The 26,304-nt window shown below is 45.7% G+C and overlaps 1 protein-coding gene across 1 annotated transcript in view; it reads left to right on the forward strand.

Annotated features, from left to right (window-relative positions):
* Positions 1 to 22,767, forward strand: part of htr4 (5-hydroxytryptamine receptor 4) — a 115,072-nt gene extending 92,305 nt beyond the window's left edge. Inside the window, exon 7 of the mRNA XM_076288128.1 lies at positions 22,647 to 22,767. Within this exon, the coding sequence (XP_076144243.1) occupies positions 22,647 to 22,734 (88 nt within the window). The 3' untranslated portion in view covers positions 22,735 to 22,767. The remainder of the gene's footprint in view (positions 1 to 22,646) is intronic.
* Positions 22,768 to 26,304: the final 3,537 nt, after the last annotated feature.

A 26,304-nucleotide genomic window follows, 5' to 3' on the forward strand; every position in this document is an offset into this window, starting at 1 on the left:
TCTGTCTGTGTGTGTGTGTGTGTGTGTGTGTGTGTGTGTGTAGCTGGCATGGTTGCAGTGTGTTTGCCTGACCTGGTGTACATGGAGGGAGACTGAGCCCCGTGTTCCTGTCTTCAGGCAGAGCACTTAATGCAGTTTGGTCTTTGTAAACAAACATGAGTCAGGACTCATGACTCATCAAGCCACAGTTGGCCAAAAACATACCTAAAGGCAGCACACACACACACACACACACACACACACACACACACAGACACATGCACACACACACATACACAGACACACACACACACACACACACACATGCACACACATACACACACATACACACACACACACACACATGCATGCAAATGTGTGCCCACACCCATGTGGTATACACACATAAAGAAACGTACACTTTTTCATCCTCAGACACAAGACATGATGTTTGTTCTACATGCCCACACTTATGACAACCCTGGTGTGGCCTGTGGAATAAGAAAACAAACACTCAGTCTGAATCAGATCAGGCTAAGGAGACAACCACACCACTCCAACACACACACACACACACACACACATACACACACACGCACACACATGCACACTCACACACACACTCACACACATGCACACTCCAACACTCACACACATGCACACTCCAACACTCACACACACACGCACATATGTACACATAAACACGCGCACAAATACACTCCTGCACATATGAAAAAACATCCTCCACTTTGGAAGAAGTAGTTTCCCTCAATTTTCTGTGGTAATCAACATTCATTCTCATGTAATATGCTTGGACATGGCCTACTTGATACTGTGTGTGTGTGTGTGTGTGTGTGTGTGTGTGTGTGTGTGTGTGTATATCAGAGAGACCGGGGAGGCAGTAATATTAGGGGGACGTGTGCTTGAGTGAACTGGAGCATCAGTGCTACATATCGTTAATCAAGACCGCAACAAGGGAAACAAACTGCCAACAACAGCATCGTCTAAATCAACCATCAGCATGACGAGATAATGATGCCTCCAGCCTAGATTGGCTCTGATCTGGCTTTGATCTGGCACTGACCTGCCAGAGTAAGATGTTACCAGTCTGATTTTTATAAACCAAGAGAACTGACTGGAGAAATGCTCAAGCCTTTTCGTAAACTTCGGTAAACTTTCGTAAACTTCTCGGTAACTGTTTACTTACACCACCACATTTTCTTTCTCCTCCCTCCCTCCCTCTCTCTCTCTTTCTGTACTCTATCTCTCCGGAGATGGGCTAATATGCAGTAGCCAGAAAAGTATTGGGTTCAGTTCCTGGCTGCCACCGTTATGCCCTCTAGCAAGGCAGTTGACCCGGGGGGACTGAGAATTGTAATAATTGACGTATGTAAGTTGCATTGGATAAAAGTGTCAGCCAAGTGAATTAGTAAGTAAATACATGACTACATCTCTCAATGGAAAAGGCATTTGTAAGCAGCTAGTACAAGGAACAAGACATTTAAATGCTTATATGCAGACTTGCATAGACAATACAGGCTCACATAAAATAGATTTATATAGACTGTCTCATTCTCTCTCTCTCTCGCTCTCTCTATCTCTCTCTCTATCTCTCTATCTCTCTCTATCTCTCTCTCTCACACACACACACACGCACAGACAACCACAGACACACATCAATGATATATGTCATTACATCTGAGTTATGATCCCTCTTAGCTCTCTTCCTGTCTTCTGCATTTAGCACCATTTAATGTTTGGGATTCAATGTCTGCCAGTGTGTGTGTGTGTGTGTGGTGTGTGTGTGTGTGTGTGTGTGTGTGCTGCATATTGTGGATGAATGGTCCATTGCTGTGAAGAGGGAGCATTTCTAAGGTATTGGCAAGGTATGTAAAGATTGGAGCTCCAATACCCACGCACCCTCCCTTCCTCCCCAGCCACACACACAGATCATCTCACTTCTCCTCCCATCACATCCCCTCACTCTTTCTCTTTCTTCACGCTTAACCTACCCTTATGGAGATTTATATTAGGGCGTAAAGCTGGGAGCTAATAGTGCCTCTGTCACTGGTGTTGACATCTCTCTCGGCGAGAAGTTTTTCCCCCTGCTCATCACGGCGTTCCGTTCCCAAATCCTCCCCAGAGGCCAGCTGTCAGGCCAGATTTGGGGGCTTTCCTGCATAAACACATTAAGCTCATCATGGATAGCACCAGTAGAGACAGAGAGGGAGAGAGAGAGGGGAAGAGAGAGAGAGAGAGAAGAAAAGGTAAAGTGAGAGACAGAGGGAGAGAGAGGGAAAGAGAGTGAGAGGGAGAGAGAGAGCAAGAGAGAGAGACAGAACGAGAGAGAGAGAGAGAGAGAGAGAGGAAAATAGAAAGTGAGAGACAGGGAGAGAGAGAGAGAGGAAAAGAAAGAGTGAGAGGGTAGAGCAGGACCCAGACTGTCTGAGCTGTAGACTGGTCCTCTTCACTGGTTCTCTAGCCGGTTCTGCTCTCGGCACTGAGCTGAGGAAGACTGGATGGTGCATACAGAAAATAAGAATGGAGGGCCAATAAGGGACGTGTGTGTGTGTGTTTAGTTTTTGTGTGTTAAATTGTGTTGGTGTTTGGAGGACTTTAAGTGTGTGCATGTGTATATTTAGGTGTGTGTGTGTGTGTGTCTGTGTGTGTGTGTGTGTGTCTTTAAGGTTGAGACAGCAAATGTCATGCTTTGATGTTTTGTTATTTCCTTCGGGAGGTGAGAAAATTGCTTTTTAAGTCCATATGTCACTCAGATCTAGCAAAGTTAAATGAACATAGTGAAAACATGTCTTCAAACATGGCACATTGTGGAAAAGTTGATTGCGTATGTGTCATGCATTCAGAATACCATTAATCTCAATTAATGTCAATGGAAACACAGAAATGTAAGCTGTGGTCAGTCTCTAAGTTGATCTTGTCCTTTTAGGGTGTTCATTTAATTAATTTCTTTTTGCCATTCACACACTCGGCCCCTCACCACTCTTCTCTAGCACAGGGAGGAATATCTCACTTGTGTGTGTGTGTGTGTGTGTGTGTGTGTGTGTGTGTGTGTGTGTGTGTGTGTGTGTGTGTGTGTGTGTTTTATGAGTGTATGATTCCTTCTGGCTGGCTGACTGCTTCATGTGTGTGTGTTCCAGCAGGCCGTGCCAGCGTGGCTATTCCAAGGCCCTGAGCACTAATGCAAGTCTGTTTGCGCTGGTAGCTTTTAGGGGCTTATGCGGCCCTATCCTGTATCAGGTAATGGCTCTCGGCTCCCACTCGCTTCAGCTGGAGTGTCAAACAACTCATTCTCACCTCCGCCTCGGAATAGTTCTGAAACGGTACTCAACACGCTGATTTTCTCTCTCTGTCTCTCTCTCTCTCTCTCTACATCTCCCTCTCTCCCTCCCTCCCTCTCCTCATCCTGATAACTTTGTGGAGTGTTTGGAGAACTTACCCTTCACCTGCTTTTTTATTCTGCGAGAGCCCCTTGATGCCGTTTCAGGGATTTTCTGAATGGTTTCTGAAGGACTGGAGGCCAAGCAAGTGTGAAGCATAACAACTACCTCGTTTCCCCATCTGTCTGTCTGCCCAGGATGTTTGCTTCTACCCGCTGCATTGAACCAACACCACACGTGTGTGCGAGACCAGTTACAGCCCATGTTGGTGGGTGACCCCCCCCCCCCCCCTCCCCCGCCCCTCGCGTTAGAGAAATGGAGGAAGTTGGATCAGTAGGGATCCATTTCTGCAGATGAAAAGGGAGAGGAAGACGAGAGGGCGGACGACTGACATCAGAGACCAGCACTGAGTGTCTGAGCTGGATTATCAACTCAGATGGTGCCACAAGTACCAGTTAGAGGTGAACATATCGATGCTGATATGGAACTGGCGCTCAGATTGGGGATACGGAGCTGTATCCGCGCAGCTCTGGAAATAAATCAGCCCATATACATTTCAGGCTCATGTTCCTTCTCTGAGCGTCAGCACTGAACCATTTACAGTAGAGTCATGTCCTGAATGACCTACAGAAGAGCTGCAGGAGGGTACCAAACAGAAACGGGCTGTACATCAACTCAGAACTATGAACTATGATGGTGTGATGTTGATGATGACGATGAATGGTTGTAGTGGTGGTGATAATGATGATGAGGATGATGATGAAGGTGATAGTGGTGGTGATAATGATGATGATGATGATAGTGATAGTGGTGATGATGATGAAGGTGGTAGTGGTGGTGATAATGATGATGATGATAGTGATGGGATGGTGGTGATGATGAAGGTGGTAGTGGTGGTGATAATGATGTTGATGATGATGATAGTGATAGTGGTGATGATGATGAAGGTGGTAGTGGTGGTGAGAATGATGTTGTTGATGATGATAGTGATGGTGGTGATGATGATGAAGGTGGAAGTGGTAGTGATAATGATGTTGATGATGATGATAGTGATGGTGGTGATAATGATGAAGGTGGAAGTGCTGAAAAGATTATTATGACGATGAATGTGGTAGTGGTGGTGATAATGATGGTGATGATGAGGGTGTAAGTGGTGGTGATGATGAGGATGATGAAGGTGGCATTGGTGATGATGATGGTGATGATGAGGGTGTAAGTTCTGATGATGAAGTGGAAATGAATAACCAGAATAATCAAGATGATTATGTTGTTCAAGATCACCTTCAGAATGTAATTAGTAGGCTAAGAGAGACATGGATGGCTCCACTGGAGCAGAAAAGGAGACAGCGCTAGGAAAAAGGAGACAGCGCTAGGAAAAGGAGACTGCTAGAACAGAGGTTGATGAAGTGCTAATGACGAAAACGTCCAGTCGGTCCAGAAGGTGTCAAGAGCCTCGAACATATAAATCCAGCCCTAACAGTTTACGATACAGTTTAAGATACAGCACCTAGTAACGCACCAACAGATGTTAACACACCAACAGTTGTTACTGGGGGAAATTCCACACTTTTCTGGGAAGCTGTGGAGTATGTGTCATTTCAAAACAGTTGTATTGACTGAGTTTGATTTAGTAGATTAAGATTACTGAGGACGGTGGACGGGTTGACCCGGAGGCCATTCCTCACAAAGCAGCTGGGTACATGTGCTTCTCTGTGCTGGAGGTCATCCCGGTGAACTCCAGTCATGGCGTTCTCTTCGTGGCCGGAGGGTTCCGTTCTGTGACAGCACTCTCCTTAGTGGTGCTGTGCGGTCGTGTCCAGGGCGCGTTCAACCCTGCAGTCCCATGTACAGTATTGTGCAGTGAATAAGCAAAAAAGAGCATCAGAAAGCCTTTTTCAGTCTAATGTCTAACTCATGCTCTGTGCCTTCAGTCTCCACTGCACAAATACAAAGACACACACACACACACACACACACACACAAGCACAAGCAGTTGTAAAAAGAAAGGCGAGTGAAAGCTTTTGTATACAGAAGCTTGTCTCACACACCTCAGGCATGTGTATGTGTGTGTGTGTGTGTGTGTGTGTGTGTGTGTGTGTGTGTGTGTGTCTGTGTCATATGCCACTATGTACAGTATGGGATAGGCTTTCACTACAGTATTTCCTGTTCTCATGGAGCGCACGTGTTGAATGAATACAAAGAGCTGGATGGGCGATACTTGCTGCGTGACGCGTTTCTTTCAGTCTGTCAAATTCAGAAACGCATTTTGATGGGCAAAACAAGTCGTATTTATTTTTCAATTGCTCGCCAATTTTGCACGAAAAATCCAGACTCAGAGTACAAAGACCTTTCCACTGTATTAATATCCTGACTGCACCCACCACAGCATTGCCATCAAATCATGTATTTACACAGTGTCATTGTTTTGGTTTGTGGTATTTATGCACAGATTATGTGTATTTGAATTATTAGAAACACCTCTAATGGGTTATGGGTCTGTTTGTGCTGTTCCATTGGAATGACATGTTTCAGGCGTATTAAAGCAATTAGCTATGGCATGTGACAACCCTCTGAACCCTTCCTCCATTACCTTAAAGCAACTGTCTCCTTTCCATTGATTTTGCTCTCCTCTTCTCCCCCCTCTCCTTTCCTCCCAGCCTGTGTGAATACACAATCACTGATACAACCTGATTTTGCACATTGCCTCCTCTCTGATCATGGCCATGTTAAAGTGGCTCGGTGTGTAACCTGCTCTTCCTAATCTAACGCTTTCTCCCTCTCTCCCCTTCTCCTTCTCTCCCTCTCATTTTATCCTTCTCCCTCCCTTTCTTCCTGCCCCTCTTCCCTGTCTTTTCCTCCCTTTGTCCCTTTGTTCCTCTCCTTCTCCAGTGGTTGTTCCTCTGTCTCCAAATTTCTTCTCTGGTTCTGCAACACCAGACCTGTTCCTGTCTAAGGCTCTGCGGGGAACCCTCAAGTGAGTTATTTTTTCTCTCTCTCTCTTTCTCTCTCTCTTTCTCTCTGCCCTTCTCTCTCACTCTCTCTCTCTCTCTCTTTCACCCATGTCTCTTCTTCATCTTCTTCTTCTGCAGTCAGTTTTACACTTGGCTGATGATGTTTCCTATCTTGAATAATTTTGTTGTGCATATGATTTATTTATTTATTTATTTATTCATTTTTAAACTCTATTTTCACACCAGTCGGGGCATTCTCATCTTCCACAGACATAGATAATGTGGAAGGACATTTGCCAGGAAAAAGAATGTTGGAAAAAAGAACTTGAAAGAACGTTGGCTGGAACTAGCTCCCCTGGGGTTCATGTGAAATTGTTTCCTTTTGTCCTGTATATATTGCTGTGTCCCGTTTCAAAGTCATTATTTTCAAAATACTCCCAGTCTGCCATCTCAGGACCCCACACAAAAATGAAGCATTGGGCTCTCTTGCCACGCTGTAAACACGCTTGTGTGTGTGTTGCTCTTAAATACATCAACTCCATTTCTCCGACGTCGGAGCACTGTGAGCATATTTTGATCTAATAAGACCATTCACGCTGTTCTGATAACACTGAAACCATTTGGCCCGTTAAAATTAATGAGACATTCAAAGCTGAAGTTTACTGTGTTCCTATTTTTAGGAGGCTCTGAAGGCAGCAGCCATAAAGCCAAACTATGTGGTTTCATTTGATAGTAAAAATGCCTAAATGTGCTTTATGTATCATCAGGCCTGCTGCAAATCTGTTTTTTTCCTCATGTGATTCCTGGCTTTGGGTCTTTGTCATGGCCAGTGCCTGACCAGAGAAACAGAGTGTTTTTCAGAGAGAATCTCTGCTGACCACTTCCACGCATGCACGTGAACACACACGCACACACACACGCAGAGAGAGAGAGAGAGACACACACACAGACACACACAGACACACACACACCATTGGAGTGCTATTGAACTACTTGAGTACTCCTACTTGTGTTCTTTTTCAGAGTAACTTCAAGGTGAAAACGATCCAGTGAATAGGCTGTTGAATGAGACGATCACAGCAAATGGCTGCCGCTCTCAGCACCACCACAAAAGGCAGCGAGCGGCGCGCTTCAGCACCGGAGCTGAGCGCGGCTGAAAGAGCGGGCGCGTGCTTACAGTAGGCGAGGGCGAACGCTTAGTGCGGTCATCCGTTACTCGGGTGCCGTGCGTCTATCTGAGGCAGTTTCCTGTAACTCTGACCCGCTGCTCATCAGAGCTTGTTTTGGTTTCGCGCTCAAAACTCATTAGGATCCAGGTGTGCTGACACATCGTTCTCACAAGATGAGTATGTGTGTGTAAGTGTGTGAATGTCCGTTTGTCCTTAACTGACTCCTTTGTCCGCATACACTACTGCCTACCCCTCCCGCACTACACACACACTTCCTGGTAGAGATCAGGTTGTCCTTGAGTTTCCAGTTTGTCTGCACCGCACGTAATAAATGCCAATCACCGCTGGTCTCACAGGAGGCCGGGGCCGAGCAGGGCCGACGGACAAGAGACAGACGACGGCTAACTTGGAGTCGCGGCCGGCACTCCGGCATGGTTCTAATTTACACACGCGGCGCCACGCTGCGCCGCGGCACGCTGCCTGGAAGCGGCGAGAGGAGGACAGGAATGTGAGGTCACAGCCCAGGCAGCGTGGAGCGGGACGAGAGCGAGCGCCAAGCGCAGAGTGCCGGCCACTGGAGGTGTGAGTGATGAGGCAGACAGACAAACACACAGGAGGAGGAGGAGGCAGACAGACAGAAAGACACACACAGGAGGAGAGGGAGACAGACACACACACAGGAGGAGGAGGCAGACAGACAGAAAGACAGACACAGGAGGAGAGAGAGACAGACACACACACAGGAGGAGGAGGAGGCAGACAGACAGAAAGACAGACACACACAGGAGGAGAGGGAGACAGATAGACAGACACATACACACACACACACAGGAGGAGAGGGAGACAGACAGACAGACACATACACACACACACACAGGAGGAGAGGGAGACAGACAGACAGACACATACACACACACAGGAGGAGAGGGAGACAGACAGACAGGTGGAGGGAGAGGTAGATAGACAGACAGACAGGTGGAGGGAGAGGTAGATAGACAGACAGACAGGTGGAGGGAGAGGTAGATAGACAGAAACAGAAGGAGAGGGAGGCAAGACAGACAAACAGACAGACACACAGGAGGAGGGGGAGGCAAGACAGACAGACAGACAGACACACACACAAGAGGAAAGGGAGGCAGAAAGCCATGGAGGCAGAGGAGGGGAGGAGTGGGCCACGGCGCTCCCAAGAGGCATCTCCTGCTGGAGATACTCAACACCCACATAGATGAACTCAGGCCCAATTCCCCTTAAACAGTCGAGACTTGAAAGCCGGTGGCCATAAAACCAAGAGAGGAGAGGCGTAGACCGCCATTCTTATCCATGATTGGGTTCACAGTGTAAAGAACAGCCATAGCAATCACAGAAGAGCAAGAAAAACTAAACCAGGATGAAAGATGATGAAACACCAAACCTGACAAATATTACTCACCCACACTAATGTGTGTACAACATGAATGAAATATACACTGTAAATGAAAAATGGCAGTTCCTTGGCACTTCTGAATTCCAGTCTGGTGCTTCACAGTAAAGTAGGAATCATGTGGAGAGGGAGGAAGAGCACTGGAGTACACAGAGTTGGGCTTCGGTTGTGTTTTATTGCGGTGCACAGCAATAGACTAACGTTTCCATGGGTGTCTATACCATCTATTGAGTCTATACACTGTAGATGATTGGTGCAAAGATACTGAGACTGAGATCTAAAATCAATTAGGAATGCTATAATGGCATTCTCTTATTCCCTCCAAGTTCTGTGCCCAGTGTTCTATGCAGTACAGCTATACCACAGTGCAGGTGAGAAGGGAGGGTTTTTACCGCAGTCCCAGAGGAGTGAGTTCACATCTGGACCTCTCACACTGATGTGCCACAGTGAAGACATCAGATGAGGCCTCACACACAAACACACGCACACACACACACACACTGCTACATCAGATGAGTCCTCTGACTGTACGCAGTGTGAATACATAGTCGCTCGCCTTCTCTGTTCTTGCCTCTGCTGCCGCTCATCACAGGATATCTTCAGAGAATAATTGTGCCTTGTTTTGCCGTTATTTCCACCCAATCAGCCTAACTGCCTTGTGAGCCCTTTGAGGGTAAAGTGGACTACACCATCATGGAACTGCAGATGTCACCTTCAACTTTTAACAACTCTGTTCAAACTTTTAACAGCAGCCTTTCCAGTCTACATCCCCAAGGCCCATTATATGGTGCCCAGGCTAATCGAGGAGATCATTTAAAGCTCACAGTCACCAGCTGTGTCTGTGAGCTTGAACGAGGGCACTTCACACTTCACACACTCCCTGTTCGGAGATGAGAAAAGTTTTATTTCACCAAAAGACAATAATCAGAGGAGAACCATGGAAGGGATGCCATCTGGTTAAGACAAAATCCTTTCATTTGCGTTTAATCAATTTGGTCCTGCTTCTTCTTCATAGCACACACATTATGGCCGTTCTAGCAGATAATCACATCACATTTGTGCCAGGACATGTACTATCAATGATAAATGGTAATTTCTTTTCAAATTGCTTTTTTTTTTTTCATCCATGCTTGGCCATTTGTCTCGCAGAGATATCCTTTAGTGGGGGCACAGAACGACATATCATGCTGGAGTTTTGCTTGAGAGCTGAGCGCCTAGAATCGATCTCGTTCTCCTGACAAATGCTTTACTGAGCACAGAATTCAGACACACGTCTGATGAACTATCACCAGTGTGTGTGCACCACACACCTGACTCTGTCACCACGTCTGTGTCTCCTGTGCTCTGTATATATGCACATTATGTCTTTATGTATGGATGGATGGATTTTTATGCCGTATGTGTACATGCCTTTCTTTCTCCTTTGTCTTTTATCTGTATGTGTGTGTGTGTATGTGTCTGTGCGTGTGTCTGTGTGTGTGTGTGCGTCTGTGTGTGTGTCTGTGTGTGTGTGTGCGTCTGTGTGTGTGTGTGTGTGTGTGTGTGCGTCTGTGTGTGTGTATGTGTCTGTGCGTGTGTCTGTGTGTGTGTGTGCGTCTGTGTGTGTGTGTGTGTGTGTGTGTGTGTGTGTGTGTGTGTGTATGTGTCTGTGCGTGTGTCTGTGTGTGTGTGTGCGTCTGTGTGTGTGTGTGTGTGTGTCTCTCTCTCTTTCTCGTTGTCTGTTTTCCTTCCGTCTGTGTGCTGTCGCTCTCGGTCTCCTCTGCAGACGCTGGACACATGAGGGGGAGGGGCCAAGTGGAGACGCAGTGATGCAGATGGCAGCGCCATTTACAGAGCTGTAGGCATCATGGTTGTCATAGCTCTTTGAATGGTACTGCCGTATGTAGTCAAAGACCAGCTCGAAACCCCACCCCCCTGTCCCTCTTCAGCTCGTTCACCATCATCACCCTCCATCACCAAGGGAAAGTCGTGTCATTGATTTGCCGTGCGTATCAACATGCACACTTCTCAGGCTACTGTCCGTGGCAGAGTCATAAAGGGTAAAATATGAACCCATTCATAATCCTCGAGTGACACCATTGGCAGATAATTCTCCTGTTATGATGAAACCTCACATGTGTGTGACATAGAACCGCGCGGACCAGGATGTAGGTCAAGGCGTAATTACGAATCTGCATCACAAGCGGTTCATCAATCTGCGGCACACAGTGGTGGCCATTGTCATGGTAACGATGTTGTTGTCAGAGCTGCCCCATTGAGAGCAGTGTTAGTGTGTGGTTTCACTCGGCCATGTTTCTTATGGAATACACCACTTCCACAGCTGGTCCTGGAATATGTCAGTGCTGGGACCCATCAGTGGACCCAGCCGCTACTTCTCACAACACACACACACACACATACACACATACACATACACACGCACACGCACATGCACGCACACACACACACGGCCACACACACGCATACACACACACACACACGCACGCACACACACACACGCACACGCACACACGCATACACACACACACACGCACGCACACACACACGCGCGCACACACACACACACGGCCACACACACGCATACACACACACACACACACACACACACACTGCCCTGCTTTCCTTAATGTCTGTGTGGTCAGCCCCAGGGCATGAACTGATAAGCAGTCCTGTGAGAGTGTGCCCTGGGGTGGACTCTCTCATGTGTGGAGGCCAAGGAAGCCGTGCCAGTGGGACTAGCGATAAGAACGGCTCTTTAAGAGAGGCAGTGTGACTAGTTATTATGAGTAGTGCTTTGATAGTGCTTAGAGAAGTGAATTAGTGCTTTTGTGTGATGTAGTGTGACCGTGTGTAGCGTAGTGTGATTGTGAATATCGTAGTGATAGTTTTGTAAGATAGTGGTAGTGTGTAGTGTTGTGTATGATAGTGACAGTGTGTGTGCTATGAAAGTGATAGTGTACAATGTAGTGTAGGATGAGAATGAGTGTAAGATTATAGTGATGAACCTGATCAACCACTTTTCTGCTATGAAAGTCACAGTCTATTATACACACATGCATACACACACCTGCACAAACATGCACAACCACACACATACACAATTTACTCTTTTTTGGTGCTTGTGAAATGGTCCATCCATGCACACATAGTGCTTTACGTTTCAATTTATTTTCGTTTGGTTTGTTTTGAGGTATTTTCTGTGCGTGCGGTGCGACCTTATTGAGGTAGCTCTGTTACGAGCCGGTAAGAGTTATGTAAAAGTGATTGTTGCGTAAGAGACCTCGGGTTGAGACCCTGCTGCTCTCTGCCAAGAGCTTCAGCATTCCACCTACTGCTGCTCAGGTTATTGTCACATTTCACTATGTGAGTTTGCCTTTGGCCCGAGCCTCCGCTAACCCTTTGGGTAGCTCTAGGTGGTTCTTCTGTTAAATGTTAACAGTGTTCATGTGTTCTGGGTGTTCAGCACACTCATAAAGCCGTATTTACTCAAATTGTCTTCTCAGTAGTGGCAACACCTCCACTGCCGTGTGTGAAAAACAGGAACTAACCTCTGCAGCCTGTCACTCGTTATAAAGGGTCATGAATGTATAAATGCATTTTTGAATATGTGTTTATAGAAATGTGTGTGGTTAGAAGGCAGTCCTGAGTTCTAAGTTAGATGCATGTTCAGAGGAGATAGCATCCCCTTCCTCTGACTGAGAGGAAGTGAGTTTTTCTTGGAGTTTTGTTTAGTGCATTTGCTCTGCTGCTTGTGAATCCAGCGACCACAGCAGATTCAGAGCCGAGTGCCGAGGAGACCCTGGCCACTGAGGGATCGGACTCAAACACCCTCAGCTTCAAATCTCTGGTGGCAGACTATGTTCGTACTAAAGAGAAGGGTGTGTGTGGCAGTGTGTGTGGGTGTTTTTGTCATCTATCCTGGAACGGATATTAATCATGTTGCTTATATTGTGTGTTTTGGGCCGTGTGTGCATGTGTATCTGTGGCCTTCTTAGGGATTTAGTATCCTTCTGTGGAAGTGTGTTTAAACAGCGTCGCCTCACATACGAACTGCGTGTGGTCCCGCGCCAGGTGCTATAAAATAGGAAATTTACGAGTGTGTACATTGCACTGGTCCCCTGCCTCCAATGTGCCCTGTCCTCTCATGGACAATCCATCCACCCCTCAAGCCAAGAGGGAACAGTCAGCATGATGACCACTTATAGACGATTCTTTAGTTGTACAAAGTCTATGTTTTTTCCCATTGAAAAAGAAAACAATAAATGAGAGCCCATTGGAAGAGACTTAATTCAAAATCGACTTATCCTTGTTTCAGTCAGAAACAACATAATTACTGCTAGCTGCTATATTTATTTATATTTTAGCAGGGGTTACAGAGAGGGGAAGGTTTTGTTTATTATCAATATCAGTTGAAATTGTGTTGTAAAATGACTACAAATATGCATAGTAGATGAAGCATACCGTTTTGGCCACAGGGCAGTTCTTTTGGTCCAGTTGATTAACAGCGCAGTGCTTTTGCTCCAGTTGTTTTAACAGAGTAGCGAATTTCCAAACTGTTCAGTCAGGGAAAGAAGACAGGCCTTCCTCTGCTGCCGTCCACGGTGTCTTTTTTCACACACATCACGCGCTCCTCTACGAGGTGTGTGTGTGTGATCTACGGGCAACATGTGATCCAGAGCTGTTTGTTTAATGCTGTCAAGGGCATCACATAAATACGTGCGCTTGTTTAATGGATGAGACGGAAGTGAAGTGCGTCTGCGGGTTCGCGGTAATGCTGGACCGAGCCCAGCCACAGGTCTCGCTGACAGCACTGTGAAGCCCTCAGACTAATTCCTTCCATTTGTGCGAGGCCTGCTCTTCGTCAGCGAAAGAAGTGAAACTTTCAGTAAATGGAGTAAAAAAAAAGAAAATATAAGGAAAGAAAAAATGCAAACTGACAGTCCAAATGCATGATTGATTTATTTTCATTCATATGCATGATGGTCTGTGATGGTCTGTGAACCTGGAAAAAACATGAAAAGTGAAGTTGTGCTGTGAACTGGGTTTTGGCTTGTGTGAAACTGGTGCATTCATGACTTAATCATTAACACGAGCCCATCGCTGTCAGCACCTCCCCCCCGCACTCAGCTGGTGGTGAAGAGGACACAGGTGGTTGGAAGATCAGATCAAAGCGCTTGCGGCTCGCGGGATGTTTTATAGAAACTTCGGTTGCCAGAGTGGGTATGGGCAATAAAACAGCTCATTACCAAGCAGTCAAAACAGCCAGGAAAGTAGGCCAGGCAGAGCGTGTCATCTTCCTCATCAGTATCATCGTAATGACTGAAGCCCAAAACAATCACCGTGATGAATGAGGTCACTTCTCAGGAACTGACCTCGGCCTGCCACGGCGACGCAGCACTCCTGTTTCATGCCATGTTTTTTACGACACCGTAATGAATGCCTTAACGATGAAGGCTTCAGATTTAATCGTTATGAAGGCTTCAGATTTAATCGTTACCACAATTGGTGAGTCTCTTTTCCCCACCAGACCTCACTACCGCCACCACCACCACCTCAGTCTGCCCCCTCTAGGGATGACACTCACAGCACAGCAATAAACAGAACATTTCCACTAGTCAGGTCTTTTCTCTGAGAGCTCCACTGACAGCATTAGTGCCCACAGTGGAGAGAGGGTGATAGAGAGAGAGAGAGAGAGAGAACAGGGAGAGAGGATGAGTGCTGAGGAAAGAATGATGACATGACAAAAAGACAGAAAGAGAGAGAGGTAGATAGATCGATAGATAGATAGATAGATAGATAGATAGATAGATAGATACTTTATTGATCCCCAGGGGAAATTCAAGGTCTCAGTAGCATACAGACATCACACACACATTCACTAACAGCAGAAAAAAGTAATTAAAAGTATATAATATAAAAAACACAACTAAGCAATAAGGACAGTAGAAGATAAAAAAATATACTAAATATACTAAAATACAAATTATACTAAATAACACTTAATCTAAATCAATTCTAAAAACAGTATCCACATAGTGGGTGATTAATCAAGAGGCGCTTGCAATGACTGAGGCAGGGACTGAGCCTGTGATTCTCTGTGCATAGTAAGGTAAGGTGCTCTGTGTGAGTGAGTGTCACGGTGATGGTGCAAATGAGTAAGAGAAGGTGAGTAAGGTGTGAGAGAGAGGTGGGAAGAGTGAGGTGTGGGGAGAGAGAGGTGTAGAGAAAGAGGTGGAAGGCTTCTGTCTCTCACTTTACTGACTGCACCTGACCAGAAGGTAACTGTAGCTCTGAAACAGACCCCACCCACATCCAGGCCGGGGTGACCCCAGAGTCGGCTCCCAGAGAGTGTGACAGGGCCGTGGTCTGTCTGAATGAGCGTGTAATGTCTAGTGACTGCTGTGGTTGTCAATGGACTACGTGCATGAAAGGCTCTCTGTGCGCTGGTTTGTTTCCGGTGGAACCAGGTGTGTTTGAACCTGCTGCTATTGTTAATTTAATTAGTGTCTACACAGACTCGGTTGGGTGTGCACTATAGGGAATCAGGAGGTAATGATAAAGAAGGATTTATGCGTGTGTTAAAATTGTTATTATTGGGCAAACAGATATTCAGTTATTCAGTGTCAGAGTGAAGATGTAAGGAGCAGAATATAACAAGATGTCGTTACAACACAGTTAACGCTTCACCAGAAATACATGATCGTATAGGAAAAGCCTTTTGTGCACATAGTCTATTAGATAGTAGGGCGTCCTCTCACCCCTTACATAGATAGAGATGACAGGAGAGGGTCAGGTAGGAAGTAGGACTTCTGAAATGTGAAAGGTGTTTTAACTGATGAGGAAGTGATGTCAGACTGGGTGATATCAAATGTTGAGTCCACTAACAGAGTCCATGAGCAGTATAGGATATCACATACTGTATATACTGCACTCACTCTCTCCTACACACAAACACACATCACCCACCTGAGGACAATAATGCTTTAGGTTAAAGGTGCTCTAAGCGATGTTGGGTAACGTCACTTCTGTTGACGTTCAAACAAAACAGAGAGCTAGCTCGCTACTCCCTCCCCCTCCCTCCAGTACAATTGAAACTCTCCTAAACACGCATTGTTATGTTTCTATGGTCCAGGCTGTACCAGGTTGTTTTTGTTACCGTTTTTGGAGCCTGGGCTGTCCACAGAGAGCACATTTTGTTTACAGTGTATTCAGGGCACAGGCAGCTAGTGAATGGTGAGGTGATGTTTGCTGTATGTGACAAAAAATGTTTTGAAACCGCGTAACATTTTACATCACCTTTAACAAAGATTTGTCTTTACTCTTAGTAACGTTTTTGTCCTTCACTTCCTTCTCTCTCTCTCACTCTCTTTCTCTCTCTCTCTCTCTCTCTCTCTCTCTCTCTCTCTCTCTCTCTCTCGGTGAGTTCTGTCCCTGCATGTCTCACATTCTCATTCTCACTGTGTGATTAAAGTCGAGGGATTGTCTTGGTTTGGCCTCTCTTTCTCTTTTTATTTCTCTTTCTCTTCATCTGCCCCCCCCCCACCCACACACACACACACACACACACACACACACACACACACACACACACACACACACACATACACACACACACGCGCACACACACACACACACACACACACACACCTTCCTCGGTTTCCTGTGACCATAGCTGGCTATATTACATAAACTGACTGTAAGATCAACAGCGCTCTTAGTCCAGCTAATCAGGGCTAATTGTGGGGTGTCTGTTGATCTTCCTAAAGTCTGTTTCTCTGTCTCCATCCCACACTCAGTCTAATTGTGCTGGTCGGCTCTCTGTCTAACTGAGGTGGACGGGTCTCGAGGTCACAGAGTTCAGGTCTGTCTCTCCCACGATACAGCCTGTAGCCATCCGCCACTCCGCACAGACACAGACAGACACACACGCATGCATATGTGCTCACACACACACACACACACACACACACGCATACCATACACCCCCAGCAGCATTTGTAGACATCCCCCAGTCCTCTCTGCCGGTGTGTGAGTGTGTGAGTGTGTGTGTGTTCCCCTCTGTAGTCGTAACATCTCCGCTGATGTGTTTATGGGTGGAAAAGCTTCTCTTATGAAACAGGCCTGTGTCTGCTCTCTGTCACTCTACCTGACTCAACCAGGGGTGCTCTGTGAACATCCACAGGCTAAAAATACACACAAACACACACTCACACACACAGCAGCGCAGTGGTGCTGGTAGGTTAATCACTGGATTGGTGAATGTAGAGTGGAGATGGGGTTTATATGTCACTTGGGTTGATTAAAGCACCACTTTCATATCGGTAGCTTTCATGGCGTAGCTTTCATATCAGTCACAAACAGACAGACAAACAGAAAGAGAGAGAAACCAAGAGGAAAAGATACACTCTTACACAGAATACACAAAAAAAGAGATAGAGAGGGAGAGAGAGAGTCAGACACAAATAGAGACATGTCAGTAGAGAATGTCACAAAGAATGAAAGTCAACAATCCTTTTGTTATGTCTTTTGATCTTATCTCCAGTGGATGAGTTTGTTACAGTGCATTTGTACTGTTTGCAGAACCTTTGAGGTTTTCCACATTTTGTTGTTTTAGATTCATCATAAAATGGATTCAATGTTTTTCATCAATATACACACGATACCCAGTGATGAGAGAAAAATGGAAAATAGTCTATTTACATATTTATTCAAAACCTTAGATATGACACTTGTAATGGTGTTCTGATGCCTCCATTTTCCAAACTTTTAATCATTTTGATCAATCGAATAATAAATCCTGATTGATTGATGGAAACTCTTAGCCTGGAAAATCCAGACCCTGGTAATCTAGAAAGATTAAGGGTCTGGCCACGAACAATGTAATGGCCCAACTCGAGGGGTGGCAACAAGCATGCATTTGAAAATCTCACTGCACGCAGTTGGATAACACTAGACCAATTTACTCTGAAAGATTTCGGACTTTGACGCAATCGGATAACACTACGACCAATATTTACTGCCCTCCAATGTTGCAGCGCTGTCTTCAGCAGTTTAGCTGGTTCCCCGGGATGCGCGGGGTTAAAGTAACATGCATCATTGCCTATTGCCAGAGTGTCTCGCAGAGACAATTCCATTGTGCTCTTGCGAGAACTCTGGATTTCCAGGGTAGGAAACTCTTGTAATTCACATAAAAACTTCTAATGCAAATAAAAAAATGATTCACTCCCAATCTGCATAAACTGGGAATAGTTTAACTTAGTACCCGCCCACTTTTCATCGCCAGCTGGTGATTGCAACATTATTTTTCTGGTGATTGCTACAAGTCGTTGAAATTCTTGAATACTCCGAGGTCTCATCGCTCCTAGTCTCTCCCTGTCTCTACTGGGCTAGGGCAATATACAGACACCCAAGAGACAGGCAGACAGAGAGGGAGGCTGTGAGGGCTAGAGTGAGACCGAGACGAAGAGCAGAGCTAGTGGGTGTTAATGTGAATGTGCTTCCTCCAGGGCGGTAGTGCAGATGAATGGGGTGCTAAAGGGAAGCTGCCGGGTGGACTACACTGCTCTGCCCTGCTCTGCTCTGCCGTGGAGACATCTTCTTTAGACTGGAGCAGATGTGCATGTTCATGTGCCGATGATACTGGTGTGTGTGTGTGTGTGTGTGTGTGTGTGTGTGTGTGTGTGTGTGTGTGTGTGTGTGCACTTTTACTGCGGTCAGCAGATGGTGTTCTGAAGGAGGAGGTTGGTGGCAGTGGTGGCATGGCACACAGTAGCAGAGATACCATCCAAGCACACACACACACACACACACACAAACACACACACAAATCAAATCTGTCCCACATCATGCTGACAGCAGCCTGGGAATAAACCTCTAGCCTGTCAGATGGGTGCTTTATGGCCAGTGTCTGACAGCTTTCGGCATATTTATCAGTAAATAATTGCCATGCACTGATGCGGCTGGTAGATTTAGGTTATTAGCACACACACACACACACACACACACACACACACTCACACTAGCACACACACACAGGTTATTAGCACACACACAGGTTATTAGCATGCTTCACTGACCTAATTCAGCGGGGGCCCACAGAGGCTTTCCCACAGGAAACTTTGTTTGGACGAAAGGCCTTTTTACCAGGAGGCCAGCCGATTACAGGGAAGGCATTAATATCCCAGCCAGCGCTTCCTTCCGGCCCAGTACTGGCCCACATGTGGCCCAGACATGTCTGAGTGCGTGCCCAGGGCCGGTGAAGTCAGCTGAGGGATGGCGTGACGACGGTCCCCTGCCCTTGCTCCAGTGTGTGTTTATATACACGTGAGCTGAGCGCCGACGTGGCCTTTTTAAGCAATGTGCCGGGGTGAGAGCGCCACTTCATTTTGTTTAATTTGTGTCCCCCCCCCCCCCCCCACACACACACACACACACCTTCCTACCCTCTGTCAGAGTCCCCTTGTTCTCCAGGTTCCCTTGTAGAACGTCGTATATCTCTTTGGAGGTATACTTCTCATCTTTATTTGGCTGGTGTGTCACGCTGCTCGGCGGAAATGAGCGTTTTTGGTCTCCGAACCGAGAAGCTGACCTTTCCTTAATGCAGAGCTCCTTCCACACCACTTAAACTGCATGAGTCACTCGCCACTCACACTGAATTTTTTACACTCTTCTCTCTCCTCGTCTCTCCTCTCCTCTTCACTCCGCTCCACTGCTCACTTTCTTCTCCCCTCTTTCCTCCAGCTTCTCTTCTCTTTTCATTCAGAGGTAACAAACACAAATGTGCGTGTTTGTTATTTTTCTCACCCGTGTTTAGTTGTGTGGCATCTATGAGATGTAAGATATGTAAGCTGCTCAATTGTTAGCCCTGGACTCTGATCTCTTGGATGATGTTTACACACCAGCTGGCTTGCCGTCTCTGTTGTTGCCATGTAACGTCCTCGGCAGTGTTCCCATCTTTCTCTCTGTGCGCAGGAAAGACATCTTATGCAGTGCAACAACTTAGATAGTTAGATAGTATGATAATGCATGTGCAAACACCTACACATGCCCATGACAGCACACACACACACACACACACACACACACACACACACACACACACACACACACACACACAGAGACACACCACTGCAGTACACAGTGGATGATCCCTTAGTTCATTTCATAAGTCAGGCCTTAGTGTGTGTGTGTGTGTGTGTGTGTGTGTGTGTGTGTGTGTGTGTGTGCAGGACTGTAAGCCTCCTTCCATATCATATCACCTCCTCTCAGTACCAGTAGTGATTCCTCCTTATGAGGAGCACTTAATTTGCTGCTCAGTGGTTGGTGCTTGTGTAGCCACCTACACAGGGTGAGAGAAAAATATTTACATGACAAATGATCTGTCATTCAGTCTGTTTGTAAAGACCACATCTCACGTGGTCGACACATCTGTCTCTCTCTTTCTCTCTCTCTCTCTCTCTCTCTCTTTCTCTCTCTCTGTCATTATCTGCTTATTGTTGCCAGAGCTGCTTCTAAAGCTTTGTTTGCAGAGATCTGCGTTATCACAAACAGCACGTTGTTGTACAGGGAGACTGAAATGTGGCAACGATTTGGGGTCTGGCTTCATTGCAAACCTGCAGCACGTTTCCTTGTGAAATCCCGGAACATTACAGACTTACCGGGCTTTTCTCCTTGTTCCTCCTTTTTTCTCCTCGCTTTTTTCCAAAGCTGAATGTCACGGCCAATTTGCCCAGCAGGAAGTGGCCGGGTCCGCTTGTTTATCGGAGTGGGCTTTAATGGTTTTCGTAACCACCTCAGCGCTGGCGGTCAGTGCACTACACGCAGAAAATAAGCCAACACACACACAGCATTTACAGAAACTGAACATGCATTTCAGGGACACAGAATGCATGCGTGACCCATGACACAGCCTCTCTTCTCTAACAGCTCCTGTTGTAATATGGCCGAGTGTTTCTGTCACCTGGTTCTGACACCAACAGTCAAGAAAGTCCCCATTAGCCTCATATCTGCCACATTAGGCCTGGGCTAATATAGAAATAAGGAACAGAATAGAAATGGAATCAACAATAATATGTGATAAAGCCTGTGCTAAGAGCCTGTGCAACGAGCTAATGTACTTGGTCTTATTTTGCTGCTTGGTTCACTAATATTCTCCAATTAGTCCAAATGTGTGTTTGTTTCTTATCTCAATGGAGCCTGAAGTCACTGTGTGGATCTATGTGCCTCTCTGAGTGGACACCGGAGAGAAGAGAGAGGCCTGAGGCTGAGCACTTGACTGTGTACACACATAATCATAAGCAGTAATCTCCAGGTGGAAATGGACCTGGCTCATCACATAAAGTGCCATGAACCGTAACAGTGAATGTAATTGGAGTTAAGTTCAAGGGCTGCCACAATAAGAGCCTCTTGACTTTAGATGACAGTGTTTACTCAGCGGAAACCTTGATTAAGGCCATTTGCCGAAACGTCTGTCTTGGATAAATAACATAAAACAAGATCAGAGTGTGTGGCTACTGTGTCCCTATTCTGATGACCGGCCAGCACCTCTACATTCTGCATTCCTCCTCGCTTTGTAGATAACTGTGCAACAACATGTCTGATGCTGGTGTGCTTTAGACGCTATGATCCAGCTGTGATCAAGCATGAGCACTTTATGATAAAGCCCTCCAGTGGCCTCTTAGGCAGCATGGGTCACATGGGAGGACCTCTGCTGGAACAGGGTCACCCATAGGCTATGCTTTCTAGCACGGACCGTGCAGTGATGAGGTTTTGCATTACCACGTCATTAACTGAGATTAGATGATACATCAGTAAGCATTAACAAAGTAGTAATAATCCACAGCTAATGCTAAATGCTTCAGTGAATGTTTATTTATTTCTAATGGCTGAATCTAATTAATATTGCTTAATGGAGTGTCAACGAAAATCAGGAGCAGTTGGTGGAATGGCTTGTGAAAGTATCTTTAGATTACTTCAGTATGCTCATGGGAAGGTTTTGGATTTTTTTCCCAAAATATACCAAAATAGTCAACTTGATTCTTTGCTCATTTGACTGTTTTTATATGTTTTCCATAAAAATAGTAGTAAACCTGATCTTCTTTATAAAATGTGCAAATGCACTAACCATGATTCTCAATTGCTTAAAGTGGTCAGTAGCGCCCACTTGGTCGGTCTACTGGCTTTTAAGGTAAAAAGTTCCTATTTCTGTGGAACAGCCAACACAAACGAAAGTGCCTCGAGGTCTGCCATCGGCCATGCCAAACTCAATTGTCTCAAATCTCCAAGGTTTACGCAAATCTGCTCTCTAATAGTGCTGGAAAGGGCCTGTTTGTCTTTCATACGGTCTGCTGTTACTGAGCTGCTCTTACTCTCTGTCCTCTTCTCTTCTGCTCCTCTCCTCTCCTCTCCTCTCCTCTCCTCTCCCCTCCTTTCCTCTCCTCTCCTATCCTCTCCTCTCCTCTCCACTCCTCTCCTCTCTTCTGCTCCTCTCCTTTACTTGGGAACCAGGCAGAAGTGCCAGCTACTTCTGCTTAGAATCACTCATTTAGATGACTTTTGCTCTTCAGTTCTCAGTTCAAGTCGAGAGCCAGTGTTCTGTGTAGAGAGGTGTTTTGGTGGGAGTGCAGATGTTTAGAGTGTGTCGATGATGGCGGGACGGCGTGAGGAGGCTGTGGAACTGACCAGCTGACCCCTCTGATGTGATTCTGTGTTTTTTTTTCTTCCTCTGCAGGTATGCAGTTCTCACCAACGGAAACCACGTGGAGCAGGAGAAGGTGTCGCTACAGCATGACACAGAGTCACAGGAGTCCTGTTTCTGACACACACACACACACACACACACACACACACACACACACACACTCACATACCCCACACACCACATACCACACACCACACACACACACACTTTCACAGACTGAACAGAACGGAGCAGCACTCCAGATGCTCCTCCACTCCTCCCCAGTGGATGGCTCCACCCTCTTTCCCTCCGCCTGCTCCAGAGGAGGACTCCGGAATGTTCCGAAAACTGTCTTATGGTTGTCAGACCGAAACACTGACTCTGAAACGATGACATGCAGTATATTGCCAAAGGTATTTCATATGAATTTTGAGATTAAGAAAATAATAAATGATTTTGTTTTCCTATGTATATAGAAAGAGGTAAAGTAATGTAAAAAAAATTCCACTGTTTTTTTTTTGTTTGTTTGTTTGTTTTTGGAGATTTTACACCACCAAAACAGAACTCAAAACCCAGTGTCATGAATCAGAGAGGTCCATGTACATTGATATAGTAGTCACTTTCTCTACACTCTTACATGACAAGTGAGATGAACTCTGAACCCTGGAGGATTGTCAGACTCGACCTACACCATTCTGTTTTTTTCTTCTTTTTTTCTCACTGGCGCCATTCATTACTGAACTGAGAGATAGAGAGAGAGCGCGGGGGAATCAGACAGAGAGGTGGAGAGAGAGAATCATCACTTTAATTGACTCTTTTCATCTTTTCTTTTGTGGGAGTTCTCTGCTACAGTGCATTCAGACAGTTTTTCTGACCCTTTGAAATGTTACACATTTTGTTGTTTCTGACTGAAATGAATTGAATAGCTCAAAATGAATTCAATAGTTTCTCATCAAACTACACTCAATGACAGAATTACAAAAGGGTTTTTGGAGCATTGTGTGAGGTTATCCTATTTACATAAGTATTCCGACACTTAGTTATGACACTTGTAATTGAGCGCTGATGCCTGCCTCCTCTGCCAACAACTGGAGTTACATCCATTTCTTTTAATCATTTTGACTATTTGTGTAAGAAAATCCTTCAAATGTACATAAAATCGTCTAATGCAAATAAAAGTTTGATTTGGATAAACTCCAAATTTGGTAGGTGTAGGCTAACTAATGACTGGCTCACAAAGTGTTGTACACATACATGTGTTTAAAGGATACAGGAGTCAGATGGAAATACAGCTAGTGGTCCTTGAGATGCTTCTACAATTTAATTGGACTCCACCTGTGCATAATCAAATTCATTGAACATAATTAGGAAAGACACACACCTGTCTTGGCTTATGTAAGGTCTCACGGTTGATGGTGTGTGTCTGAAATGAATTTTGAACTGTTTGGCTACAGTTCCCAATGCTGTGTGTGGAGGAAACCAAGCCCTGAGCATCACCTCTTTAAGATCAGTCTCAACCATAGGATGTTGATGACTTGAGAGGTCCTGAAAATACTCTGAATGCACTGTTTGTAGTGGCGGTGTTGCCCTGGTATGTGTGCTGTTGCCCCGGTGTGTGTATGCTGTTGCCCTGGTGTGTGTGCTGTTGCTCTGGTGTGTGGTCTGGGTGAGGGAGCTACCCCGAGGCACCCTTCTCTCCTCAGGACTCTGCTGGACTGACTCTCTCACCCTGCCACCATCTCAGCATAGACCTGTAGCAACCTATACACCCACAGGGGCCCACACTCTCATTACCACAAACACACACGCACACACACACACACACACACACAGACACAGCAGAGCAAAGCACAATTCAAGAGAAAGAGTTTGAGAGTGAGAAAGAGTATTAGGGAAAGAGCTCACCCATTACCCAGTGTGTTTGTGAGTGTGTGGGTGTGTGTGTGTGTGTGTGTGTGTTTGTGTGTGTATGTGTGTGTGTGTGTGTGTTTCCTGGGAGATTGATTGAGAATATCCAATTGATTTTTTTTTCATTCATGGTCACAGGGACCGGTTGTTGTTATGTGGTTGTTTTGGTTTTTAATTAACTGTGACAAACTGCATTTATATTCAGACAAGATGCTGTTAAGAGGAACTGACACCAGAGCAACATTAAACAACAGGAGCCCAAGACAAGACAAGAGAGCGAGCTGTGCCTAATAAAGAAAAATCCTTCCAGGTATCCTAGAAGTACTTCATTAGAGTAAAAGAAATCCTAGTTTGTCTGTGCTGTAGCAAATATGACCATTTCACGCTCACTTTCACCAAAAGCTCGTCTCCATTCAGATGATTTAGGAAGTAGCTTAATTCAGCTGCACACAGTCCTTCAGCATCAGTCTGTGATGATTTGAATAATTCTAGAAACATCCAATCCCTAGAAAAGATGTATGAGTCCACGGTACTAACAACAGAATAAAGCATTTTTTTCTTTCTTTCTTTCTTTCTTTCTTTCTTTCTTTCTTTCTTTCTTTCTTTCTTTCGTTCCACTCGGCCATCTTTCGCTCTCTGGCATCCCAGGTCAGTACTGTGAGTGAGGGAGCCCCAGGAGAGATTAGTGTTATTATTATTTTAATTAAATGCAGAGCTACTAACTCAGAGTGTTGCTCAGTGGTTGGTGCTTGTGTAGCCACCAACACAGGGTGAAACAAAAATATTTACATGACAAATGATCTGTGATTCAGTGTGTTTGTAAAGACCACATCTCAGGTGGTCGACACATCTCTCTCTCTCTCTCTCTCTCTCTCTCTCTCTCTCTCTCTCTCTCTTTCTCGCTCTCTGTCTCTTGCTGCATGTATCTGCCTGAGTTTTATTCATCAGATACATTACAGTGGGCTCCCCAAATCTCTGACTGCTACTCTAGCTCTGCAGTTCAACATCACACCCACTCTTATTCCCCTCTCTCTTTCTCTCTCTCACACACACTCACACACACACACACACACACACACACACACACCACTCTCACACACACACACACACACGCTCACACACACACACACACACACACACACACACACACACACACAGTTCTCTCTCTTCCTGTTTCACTGTCTGCCTTTTTGCCTCTCTCGTGGCATCTCCAATCTCCAGAATTTATTTTGTTTCTCCGAATTTCTTAACACCCATCTCTTGGAACCTCACGGCCGACACATACTGTACCAGGATGCTTCTCTGTGGACCATGCTTTGCCCATTTCCTGCGAGCAGATATACAGGACTTCCCAAACCAGGAGTGTTGCTGAATCGCGATAAGACGCAAGACTTATAAGGCTATTTCTCAGAGTTGCGATCCAGCCAAGGTTACAGTTACCCTGAAAACGAATAACATGCTCCCACAAGATGAGATTGCAGCAGGGAGCATGAAACTGTTGTTGGTTATTTTTGTACACTGCATTAGTGAATTCCTAGCTTTGAGAAAGCACATCTCTTGTTTGTGTGAGAGCTCCCGAGGCTAAATTAGATGTCTCCAGGGAGAGATTAACAAGACTAAAACAGCCAGGGTGGGTAGTCATCTTGCCAGAGAGAAAGAACAAAAATTATTCAAAACCCCTCCAGAAGATTGCCAGTGTCAGAGAGGCGTTAGTAACTCTAAGCTCCCAGGTTTGTTCTCGTTATGCTGGAGGGACATTGGGTTGCCGATGTGCTCAGTATTTTATGGAGCGATGATCTCC

The sequence above is a fragment of the Alosa pseudoharengus genome, unplaced genomic scaffold (assembly GCF_046254945.1).
Source record: "Alosa pseudoharengus isolate Yale_2024_CS ecotype anadromous, Long Island Sound unplaced genomic scaffold, YU_APseudo_1.1 YU_APseudo_1.1_scf_16, whole genome shotgun sequence".
NCBI classification, from domain to species: Eukaryota; Metazoa; Chordata; class Actinopteri; order Clupeiformes; family Clupeidae; genus Alosa; species Alosa pseudoharengus.